Source organism: Diachasma alloeum, unplaced genomic scaffold (assembly GCF_001412515.2).
Source record: "Diachasma alloeum isolate Michigan unplaced genomic scaffold, Dall2.0 Dall_scaffold_01095, whole genome shotgun sequence".
Lineage (NCBI taxonomy): Eukaryota > Metazoa > Arthropoda > Insecta > Hymenoptera > Braconidae > Diachasma > Diachasma alloeum.
The window spans coordinates 103,098-115,462 of record NW_021681206.1 but is presented as its reverse complement, the minus strand read 5'-3'; the positions used below and the strand labels follow the sequence as shown (position 1 = coordinate 115,462).

The window sequence follows — 12,365 nt, the reverse complement described above, 5'->3', positions numbered from 1 at the left end:
CTAGCATATTTCGACGGATTTTGTTTATTCGCCTTTGACCTGACTCCCGATTTATCTGCATGTTCTGCCGGTCATTGGAATCTCGTAAAGAGTGGGGGTGTTCGTATTGAAGTACGAGTCAATAAAGCAACGGAGCAAAATGTAAATTGTCTGTTATATGCTGAATACAATAATTTATTGGAAATTGATTCAACAAGACAAGTTATTGTCGACTACAGTGGCTGAAAAAGAATACTAAACTATTTAATAGAGGTTCACTACACAACTACGTTAGTTCTGTCTAAAAAGCTGATCAGTTGTCGCACCATAAACGTTTTCTACCCGGGTCACAAGGCCACGACAATTGTCCTGCGTACCATCGCCTTATGAATACACTTGACCTTCTGAAGGTACTACCGCATACCGATGCATCAATTGGATGCGTCTACCCTGCCGACCGTGTCCCCTGGACATGATGGCCCTGTGTCATCATCATCAACACCGATAACCGCAACCAAGCAGGAAGCCACTGGGTTGCCGTTTACCTCAGTTCAAATGGACAAGGAGAAGGGCAACGAAACCGGCCTTCGACACAAGAATCACTCAGCGCCTTACGCGAAATTGCCATGTATATGAATGGAGCCAGAAAAGATTCCAAGATATATCATCTGATGTTTGTGGCCAGCACTGCATTACTGTGCTTCACTGGTTATTCAGTGATCGTCCTTTCATAAACTATTTACTTCAGACACAAAACGTAACGACCGCATTATTATGGAAATGTTCAAAAAAATGACTCAGAACAGAAATTGTAATCGTAGAAATTTGAGTAAACTTTTTCAGAGCTTATCTGGCAAAAGTATTTTACATTGTAATCAACGTTCTACTAAAAAAAATTTATGTATCTCCATTAATTGATCAATAATAATAATGATGATAATAATAATAATAATAATCATCATCATCATCCTTTACATTCAAGAAAATCATATATCCTAGACAATAAGAATAATTTATGAATAAATGATTCATGGAATCCTATAAAGTGCACATTATATAGTTATTTCACTTTACCACGACCCATTTTCCGCCCACCATCCACTTCCTGTGACCCTTGGGCTCCAACTTTGAGGCCCTGCACCCCAGGGGGCCACCCAGCGCGCCGACGTCCTCTTCAAAAGATATGCCGCCAAGGGGGAAGGGGGGACGTGCACGTGCATTTCCTGGAAAAAGGGGGGAGGGAGCGTAGGAAATTGCCCAATCTCAGCCATTTACTACTTGACTCTATTGGCAAACCAAAAAAAAATCCAGCGACCCTCTAAACAATATGCCGACCATCAAGAAAACAAAATCATATATTATCCACATTTATATAATCAACTCACTTCCAAACTGGCTTGCCAACCTGATTCAGATGTCACATGAATGAATTTTCGAATTGACGACTGTTTGTCTCAACCAACTCCTATTGAGACATAAAGAGATGAACTAGTGGATTGGGCTGTTGGTCGCTCGCTCCCATTGCGGGTGAGTTGGTAGCGGATGTATTCATGTGGGTCTGACCCGTCGGACGGGTCGCACCAACAACTTCTCGATATTATTATTCCTCCCATTTTGACTAAAAGAATCCTTCTCAACTCTCAATACTCTGTTTATTTGTTCATGAGAAACCCTTGTTTTTAATTACATGATATTCATAACTATACTCACATCATTACATTGCCAGGGAGCATCGATTTCCGCACTGCTCGTAAAGTCATACTCGAGCGACATTTTGGTAAACACAGTTCTCACTTCATAATTTTATCAAAGCACACGCTGGTTCGACACAGTCGGTGTACATGCGGGAAGTAGACGCAAGAACTTGGTCAATCAAAAGATGTCGCGTTCATGAGAAATGTGTCGCATTTTCATGAGACGAAGTACACCACTGATCTCCGCATTTGTTTTCATATAATATTTTTCTTAACTCGAAATACGATAAGATTTCTAGTATTGATAGTTAATATTAACATCGGAGTGATATAAATAATGAGAAATTTGTAAAAACAATACACTTTCTTAGCAACTAACTTCAGATGAGTTAGTGACCAATTAGTAGATGCGCCAGTCGATAACGATGTATTCCAATCGGAATTTTTTTATTTCTCATTTATTGATAGAAAAACGGCAATTTTTGGAAGGAATCGAAGAGAAGTATGAAATTTTCTTCATTATAATCGTTCTATATGTGATTTTCATGAGATTAAGCTTTCTTAATCTCAAAAAAAGTAAAGTGTTCTCAAGTAAAGTGTTCGTTGCTTTTTTGTCATTTTGACATTTTCTTTCCGGGAAAACTCGAAAACCACTAAACAGATATCAGCCAAAATCTAATCCGCTCTAATTTGAATGAAAACCTATCGATTGAAAAAAAAAGTCAAATCGGACAATTCGTTCACGAGAAAACGTTGACCAAAATTTTGACCATGTACATACCTAGTAACACATTTTGTTTAAAATTGTCTAGGAACATCGAAAAGACCTTGAAACATGGAGATTTGATGAAAAATCGATTTTTGATTTTCGGGGCCATTACAATAACTTCCCTGCCGGGAAGTTCATACGAAAACAACAGAAATCACTTCCACTTGATATTTTATTCACACTTACCACAATTTAATATGAATGAATGCACTTTAATTTACTTAGATTGGATATTGCACCACAAATCACCGCATTCAGTTTTAAAAAATGACTAATGCTAATACGAAGTTGGCGCTTTACATTTCCATGCCCGATCTTCTTCTTCCCATTCATTCGAATTTCCGGAGTATTTCAGCATTGTGATTTAATTTATACATTACGAAATATCTTGTAAGGGTATTTTCCCGGGTTGTTCACCCAGGAAAAATCCAAACTACTTTTTAGCCGTCTCTATCACTCAATAGTCGGGCGCCAGCCGAACCTTCACGGGAGGTTCGACGAAAACCGGCCTCTGAAGCAAACTCGTCCACTCAGAGTACTTTTTGGCTGGACAAGGGATTGCCTAGCTAACATCAGCGTGATACGGTAGAGTGGGCGAGGTCCACCAGGAGTATTACCACCATATCCTCACGAGCCTTTGCAAGCCGTGTATTATACCTTGCGGCATAACTCTCCATAATGAATTAAATCCATGACCTCCTGGAGAATCTTTCGACTCTGCTAGTGTTCATTCTCCCCCCGAGTCTTTCGACTCGGGGGAGTTTTTCAGAGCTAAATGCGAATCAGCCGGGACTCCTCAGAGCCTGGGACGCCGAGAGGCTGATCCGACCAAAGTGGAACACTGTTACCCACTTCACGACCACCCACACTCTCGGCCACCAGTTACCGCTTCGGTCATCGCTCGTCACCGCCTCCGGGTACTCAAATGTCGGCACATGGTCGGGTCGACAGGAGGACGATCTCTACTCCAGACCCACGGGCCCATATGCTCGGTATTTGTTTCGCCGAGCCGGGTGACACCGGAAACAACAAAGTCGTCATCTCGTGTGCCGAAATAACTCCTTTTTTTACTAGTGGGGGATGCAGGAGCATCCCCCTACGCTCGCCGCCAACGGTTATTCACCGAGGCGACGTGGAGTCCGGAACTCCTTATCCTGGCTTCTTCAGCCATTCNCGATAGTCTAGTAACGCCCTCCAGACCTCCAGGGGTCGCGGTTTCACCCATAACCGCTATGCCTTAGGTCTTTCATTGGTTTGTGGTTTATCTCACCTAGTCCCGGCTTTCTTCAGCCGCTTCTAGGTGTCACTACTTATCTCTCTTCAACAATTTTGAGAGTTCACTTATCTTTTTAAGGGGATTTCAACCCGTAACGAGAAAATCTCGTTACAATCTTCTGTCGTGGCAGTTAATATTTGACAATAGTTTCAATAATTAATTTACATAAAAGCTTCACTAAAATGTTTCAAAGAAGTTCTTTTTTGAGTACTTGAAATTTTTTGTGAAAATCAATGAGAACTGTGCGTTTCAGTTCGATTTTTTATAGCTTGAATGGGGATGAGGAGAGGTGTTCAGATGATGGAAATACTCTCTGTCCATTTTTACCTTAGTTCGAGAAGATAGTCAGGATTTCGGTCATAATGAGGGTAAGTCATATGAACACAATGAGGGTCAGATCAGGGACAGATAAGGGTCAGATTAAAGTCAAATAAGGGCCATATGAAGATCAGGTAAGGGTCAAAAATAGGGCCAGCAATAGGGGCGTCCCCTAAATTTTCTCACACTGAAAGATTTTTTTATTATAGAGAGATATTTTCTCCTCTGAAAAAAATTTGATTTCTCCTTTAAAATCATTAGAAAAAACTTGGAAAGGTGACAATTAGGATTACAGATAAGGGTCAGAATGAGGATTACAGATAAGGGTCACAATTCGGATCACAGATAAGGTTTGGAATTGGGGCCACAGGTAAGGGTCAGAATCTAGGTCACAGTGAGGGTGCGAAACTGGGTCACGGTGAGGGTCAGAATCTGGGTCCCCGACAAAGGTCAGAAGCTGGGTCACAGTGAAGGTCAGAATCTCGGTCACTGACAAGGGTCAGAATCTGGGTCACAGTAAGGGTCAGAAACTGGGGCGTCCCCTTAATTTTCTCACACTTCTCGCACAGAATGTATGTTATCGCTTTTTCTCATCGAGTGGAGGATACTATAGGAATGACTTGAATCTGTGTACCATGGGTCAAATAATAGAACACAATGCCAACATCACATTACAACAATCACCAGGAGGTTCTTTATCACAGTGTTCGTTATAAGAAACTCTTCAGTAATCACCTACCACAGTAACTGTAAATAATAAAATAGCGTGTGTAAATTGAACACCTACCTTTCGCCAAATTATTGCAGGGTAACACAATTGACATGAATACGTGAAAATAATTCCTGTCAATGGCAAGCTGTATACTTATATCACCAAAGTGGCGGAAATTGAACAGAATTAATTTTATAATTTCCCCATTTCCACTGTAAACTTCTGCACATTCATATTCATCTACATTCACAAATTAGATATCAACGGAAAATCTAATCCGATTGGAATGCCGGAAAATTCTCAACTGGTCGGACTGCGAAAGATTCGAAACAATAATCATACACTCTGTGTGATATTCGGTGGTTACAATATTCCCGCATTGCATATTTATTTCCACCTGCCATTTTCGAATGCGGAACTTATATTTCTACTACACCACGCGAGTTGATCAGCATCTCGTGCTCAAAAATTCGGTTAATCTGCCTCCGAGGTGTATGTGGATTAATTATCGATGGAACATTTGGTCTGTGCACTATCGTATTGTATACAATTTTCGACCACACTGAGAAAAAAATTTCTCATATCTGAAACATATTTTCTTGAGAAAAGTAATTTTTCTTCAACTGTTTAATTCTCCCAGGCATCTGAACTCACGTAGCCCGAGAAAGGTCTCATGCTTTAACATATTCTCGTTCTCAAGTATGATTTTGTTGGAAATGAACTCACTAAAATCGCGTATAAGAGCCGTCAATTTTCAAGTGATTATTGTTTTCTTGATTTTTTTTGTTATGCAGTTGCAATATTTCGATATGTAATACATTCATGATATAATGCGCAACGATAGTGCTGACTAAGAATTCATTCGAGTTCCGTGAACCGCAAGCATTCTGAGATTTAAACCATTGAAAATAATTTACTTCTCTCAAGTGAATATACTCTACATATCAGAAAATTTTTCTCTCAGTCCATTCAGTTTTCAGAAATCTGAGTGAGAAACCCAGACCTAGAAGCCTGCCATAAATTACTGACTAAGAATTCTAGAAGATTCTATAAGTTTCCAGTATGTTGAGGGCCAGTACTACAGGTTTCGGCTAAAGTTAACTGGGAATTAGGGAAAGGGACAGTAGGTAGGCAAACCCATGAGAGCGAGAGAAATCTCTTGTGGATTTGCCTACCTAGTGTCTATTGTCCTAACCCGTGCTTAACTTCACTGAGACTTGTAGTACTGAGCCTTAGAACGCTTTGGATCAGTACCTAGACATGTCCACGTTGAAATTCGCCGGGTGTATAGCTAAATACAGCCGCCGCCTACTTTTGACAATAATTTCGATTAACAAAAAAGATTCACTTTTCTAAACTTCATTTTAACATGGTTAGATGAAGATTTAACTTTGCCAAAAATTGTCACCTTCTATTTCATGTTTTTTATTGAATAACGTGAAAAAAACTCTCACTTCTTGCCTGCGCCATAATGAAAAAAATTAAATTGACAAATTTTGGATTTTTTTTTCTACAAATTCACTTATAATTTCATTTCATTCCATTTATTGAGCCTCGTTAATAAATGACAATACTTCCAAGTTATTTTACATATTATGCTAGTATATTCAATTAATATTTGTTCATATATTCTATTCATTTCTAGATTGCAGCAATTCTCAAAAATCCTGGTATTCAATTTCCTCTGCCTCTTCCTCTTCTGCCTGAGTGAAGCGTGGCCACACAGCTACTTCAGTTAAATATCTATTGGAACTCGATGAAAATTCTGTTGGAATTCCATTAGAATTTCATGGTCACCGCATGGTTAATTATTGGTGAATTTAATGAATAAAGGGCTAAAAACACTCCCAATAATTTTGACATTTTGTCAGATATTTGGTATTGATTTGGACTAACTCTGTGCAAAATTTCAGCACGATCGGTCCATTAGATTTTGAGTTTGTTTTCCATCGTGAATGTCGATTCTCAGGCTCTCTAGTTTCTTGTGAGCATCGAGCAAATCTCTAAAATTTCTGCCGTTTACCCTCTTCTCCATGGATCCCGAAAACTACTCGAGGTTGCGACATTTCTCATGTAGATAGGTAGGACAATTGAAACTCGATCAGGTAGATCAGAGACGATCCACAATGCTCGAGGAATTATTTTCTGTTTTTAGCTTTACAGTGACGACAATGATTCTATCGTTCGTGAACGCATACATAACTATCCCTGGGAATGGCCCATCACAAAGGGTGAGTATAGAGATCAGTCTCTATACTAACTGGATGGCTGGTCCCCTGACGCGCGGTTGAGGTAAATTGAAGGGTCACTCAGCGCCCTTATTACCGGACAGGGTACTAAGTTTAGCGTTAGTGCGCATGTGGGGCTCTGATGGTGCGGATGGGGCGTGATCATTTTACCATTTTACCAGGATTGAGAAATGTCCTTCATATTTTACTATTTCAATACTGTACGAAATTTAAAATAAAATATACATTGTTTATCTCATTGACGTACCATATGTATTTGGAGACGAAAAGCAAATATGAGGATTGGAGATTGCTCAAGTCTATTATATTTCAATAGATTTTTTCGGAAAATGCAAACAACATAATGCTATCATACTGCTTCAGTCTGAAATTTACGAGACCCATATTCTGTATCCACTTTGGTTTTAATTTTTCATCTTTTAGAAACCTTTGCAAGAGAAAAAATAACAATATATGTGAATTAAAGTTTTAAATTGAGTATTCCCCCCATCGGAATCTCGGCCAATAGGAGGGCCGCATTTGATGTCACGTGGTACAACCTACACGGTTTTATATCGGTAAAACTCGGTAAAACCACGGCACGTTGCTGAGGGACAATAAACAAAATAATTGAAATGCGAAAGTGTAGGTTGTACCACATTGACATCAAATGCTGCTTTCCAGTGACCGAAATTCCGATGGAGGAAATACTCCTCCAAATACCTCTCGAGTTTCATAATGCATCGGGTATTTCCCTCAACCTTTCCTGTAAACAAACGATCATGTCGAGTTTGTAGGAAAATCCCTCGCGCTTCGCGTTCGGCATTTTTAAACTTACAAAACTTGACACTCTCGTTTGTTTGCAACGAAGCTATCGAGAAATACCCGATCATTTTCAAGCTCTCGTGGCATTACTACTGAAAAAAGTAATATGCTGCGCATTTTATCATTCGAAGTTCCGTTGAGGTTGACTTTTTAACGATCTCAAACACTTACTCGTGAAATGATAAGTCTTTGCAGTCTCTTTTTCGTTTTCGGCAAAAGACACACTGCACCATTGTGTTTGCGGGTTCCTTCGTCGCAGAAAACAAATAATAAAATAAAGCAAGGCTAATTCATACATGCTCCAAAAATTACTTTGTGGTTATGGAAGAATGGTAAAATTACCATCCCCACAATTTTACGAGAATATTGACGCACGCGCATTGAGGTCCTGATTAGTACCCTGTCCGGTAATAGCGGCGCTGGGTGAGCCTTCAATTCGACTCAACTCCGACTTACTGGGCCCGTAAGGATAGACCATCCAGTTAGTATAGAGATCAGTGGGTGAGATCCTTGTCTTCACGTCAACAGTCGTCGATTATTACGGCCCATCTCTTGCATACTGTAAGACGTATTTTTAAGTGAATATCTTACGATTTTCTAAAAAAAAACTATGCAAAAATTATCCTACTGTTTATTAGGTGTACAAATAAGTTTTAGGACACTTCGATTCCGTGTCATGAAAGTAATTCAAAGTTACCGCTTATATATTGTTGAAAAGTGGCTCCAGCTACTGGTCCTCGTTACCTGTACTACGTTCTACCTCATTACCATTAACCTACATTACCATGTGCCTTGATAAACTATGTTACCATATAGCGATACTGTTAAGATGGAGACGAGACCGTGCGCATGCGCAGCTCTCGTCTCGACACGTTGAGGCGTGGGGTGGCTCATTCGTGTTCCACAACGATGAGACGCAGGACGAGTCTGACGTGTGCATTAATAAACCTTCGTTAATCTACAACTGTGTTATACTTATTGTGTTCTATCTCCTAACCATCTATCAGGTTATGGGCCCAGGCACGCTTCCACTGTGCAGTGAAACAAAAAATTATAAAATAAAAAGGAAAAGTGATGTCGGACGTGGAATTAAGTAAGTAAAGAATATCCAATTAAAATTAAGGGATTGCATCATCTCGGTGGGAACAACGGGGAGACCGAGCACAAAAATGGCCGACATCCGTGGAATACTGACGCGTCCGAAATAATTTAATCTAGAAGCTGAAATTGGAGATTATTATTTTAAATAAATAAAAAGGGCAAATGAAGTATCAAAAAAAAGAAAAAACAATAATAATCTAGTTTTTTGTGAATTTGGGATGAGTTGAAGGAATAGCGGAATTCTAAAGAATTAATAAGTTTTTAAGGGAACTAGATGCGGGACGCGTAATAAAGGGGGGTTTGGTTGATGCGGTGAGTGCGTCGCCGGCATGGCGCGCGCGCAGTAATATATAAAATAGAAACCGCTGGAATGGAGACGCGCATTAACACATAAAAATAATTCTCATGCATGAGTGGATGAGTCCCAACCAAACCCGACGAGGAAAATAAATTAATAACGAGAAATTCTCCACTGGTTGGAAATCGAAATCCAATTAGTAAATAATTAATAATTATCACAGGTGACGACCTGGGGAAGTTGTGGGAAACCCTCACTTCAATATTTGGATTTGATGACTTCCACAGAGGAGAGGACGTAGTCCTGGAAGTATTGGATGAGTCATTGTTAATGAAAGCAGACAAACTTAAATACAAGCTTGGTGAGTCACAAATGAAAAGGGCTCGGTGAGAGGTCTGGATGAGAAATAAATGAGAAATGCATGCGATTGAGTGCTAGTGAAGATATTGGCTAGCAAATATCAACACATTTAATTTAGCACCAATAATTCAAATAAAATACTAGTTATAAAATAAATATATATATATNTTAATTTAGCACCAATAATTCAAATAAAATACTAGTTATGAAATAAATATATATATATATTTATGAATGTAGATTCTTAATTATATCCGGAATCGGGATGTTCCACTAAGTTGATTAGCGGAGGAAAATTGATCGTTCAATATCAGAAACTAATCGACTTTTTTAGCACAAATTAGTATTTGTGTACAATTCTCATTTGTGTTCAAAGCTCTAATGCCAGTAAATTTGAGTACGATAACTGGCAGCGGAGCAAAGGATATAACATTTATAAAACTTACCAATAAATAATCATAAACTAAAATTTCCCAACAGGTAAAAACATGATGGTAGATGGGCAATGGGAAGCACTGATAAAGTGGTATGAGGACAAGCTCTTAATAAACACACCACCCATCATGCCTAAAGTTTATGAGGAACATCCTATAGCTATTATTGAGGTCAGTAAGGAAAGAGTTGACGAGGAGAGTGAGGACGAGGAAAAGGGTAAGAACGACGAGGTCCAAAGGGATGAGAAGACGAATACAGGTCAGACGGCCGGACGAGTGGATGAGCAAAATGCAATAATAGCTAACACTCTCAAATCAGGTAATTCAAAACCCCAAATTGAAAAAAAACAAAATTGAACATATAGAAACGAAAGTTACGATAAAATCACCTGTAAAAGTTCACTCAAATGATCTGACGAAAACTAAAATTAATGAGAAACAAAATGCATTTCCAGTACAAGACAGACTTGAACAAGTATGTGCAAAACTGGATTCGGTCACCAATGTACTTCTAAAAATAACTAAATTACAAACTAACACGGGTACATTTTTAATGGAAGCGATAAAAGAAGTTAAAAAGGAAGTACAGGTGGGACGGAATGAGAGAGAGGATAGAATTCAGAACATTGAAGAGAATATGGAGAAGTTGTTGACTTGGGCTGACGATCAGGACGAGAAGGTAAGCGAAGAGACTGATCAACCCAAAAAGGGCGATGAGAATGATATGGATAAGGAACTGAATGAAAGAATTCAGGAGTTGTTTAAAAGAAAAGAAATGTACCAAAAAGATGAAAATACCAAAACCAGCAATGCTGAATTGGTTAATGAAGCAATTAAATACAATCTGTTAGACAAGGGGCCATCAGTAAAACGTGATTATAAACTTGATAAAAATACTAGGTATGAACATTTTCATGACTACTTTTACTCAGAAGTAAGATCTCATAAACTCTCACACATTATTGACAGTAAAGTTAAATTCAATGGTGATCCGAAGATTCTGGATGAGCATAAATTCAAAGTGAGAGATATTTTGATAAATCACATTGATAAAGAATATCATGTTAAAGTTGTAACAATTCAAGATCCAGTAGCAATTTTAAACAAACTCAAAGGAATTAAGAAATATGAAAATAATATCTTTTCGGCTACTGTAAGACTGGAAATAACCAGTATGAGATACGATAAAAATAAATCAACTGCTGTAAACTTTAGCAATAAATTTGAAGAAGCTATTCGTAATTATGAAAATTCACCTGATGCTACCCCGTTGTCTGAGGAAGAGAAAAGAGACGCATTCAACAATGCAATTATTAAGTCAGTACCAATGGTACAACTATTACAGTCAACAGCAAAAATTAAAAACGAACCTCCTCTGACGTATGACCAATTAACTACTGTTATGAGACAGGAAGAGGCAATAAGGAAACAGGACGAGCCAAGTAGCACAGAGGTGAGAACAGCAAATCTGGCATCCAAAGATACTAGATGCTACGAGTGTGGCGGATTCGGTCACCTCGGACGAGAATGCCCTGGACGCGGACAAGGGAAATTGTGCTATTTGTGCAAAGAGTTCGGTCATACCAGACGAGAATGTCCGAAATCAGGTGAGACTTTTAAACCAAGAAACTATACTAGAAATATCAGTTCGAGGGGACGAGGTTTTCGTGGATCTGGGAGAACATATAATTCGTTGAAAAGAAAATCAAACGGTCAGATTGAAACTGGGAATTCTAAAAGGGGTAAATTTTACAATCAAACAAGCAGAGGAAATTTCAAGTATACTAAACCCAGAACTACTCCTAAAGTCAGTCAGGAAGAATCAGGGAAATCTTCAACATCTGACAACAAAGAAAAGTGTAAGTCAATAATGAAAAATTCAATAAATAAGTCACGCGAGGGTCAGGCAATGTGTGGGCGAGAGTGATCAGAGAAGCAAATTTATCACTAAGTTTCTAGCACACTCCGGTGCCACAGAGCACTTAACAAACTCAAAATTAATATTCAAATCTATTGACGAGCAAACTAAAGGAGTAATTAAATGCGCTAATAAAAATGAAAACGCGGACTTGAAAACGGAGGGAGTCGGTCAGGTGGAAATCCAATTGTTAAATGGCAAGAAATTTGTGATAGACGAGGTTATATTTGCAGATGCTCTTCAAGCCAACTTATTGTCATTAAGACGCTTCGCTGAAATGGGACTTGGGATTTATCTGGATGACAAAAGAATTGACATATTTAATCCAGAGTCGAATGAATTGTTTATCTCTGGAGTATATGAGAAGCCATATTGGATTGTTGATTTAGAAATAAATAAATTTAGTGATGTCAATAAACAATTTCAGAAAAATACAATCAGACGAGTTATAGC

At 38.7% G+C, this 12,365-nt stretch overlaps 2 protein-coding genes across 2 annotated transcripts in view; both read left to right on the top strand.

Annotated features, from left to right (window-relative positions):
* LOC107045868 (E3 UFM1-protein ligase 1 homolog) overlaps positions 1 to 12,365 on the top strand; it is a 134,823-nt gene that overhangs the window by 26,056 nt on the left and 96,402 nt on the right. The window lies entirely within an intron of this gene.
* Positions 8,823 to 11,499, top strand: LOC107045869. The gene is made up of 5 exons (XM_015268275.1): positions 8,823 to 8,894; positions 9,424 to 9,561; positions 10,041 to 10,313; positions 10,450 to 10,673; positions 11,402 to 11,499. Exons 1-5 carry the CDS (start codon positions 8,876 to 8,878, stop codon positions 11,438 to 11,440), a joined length of 693 nt encoding a protein of 230 aa, XP_015123761.1. The 5' UTR covers positions 8,823 to 8,875; the 3' UTR covers positions 11,441 to 11,499.

Coding starts and splice junctions, on each gene's coding strand:
- LOC107045869 (XM_015268275.1), top strand. Junction 10,314..10,449: donor AGCTAACACTCTCAAATCAG/GTAATTCAAAAC, acceptor ATGCATTTCCAG/TACAAGACAGACTTGAACAA. Junction 10,674..11,401: donor CTGACGATCAGGACGAGAAG/GTAAGCGAAGAG, acceptor TACTGTTATGAG/ACAGGAAGAGGCAATAAGGA.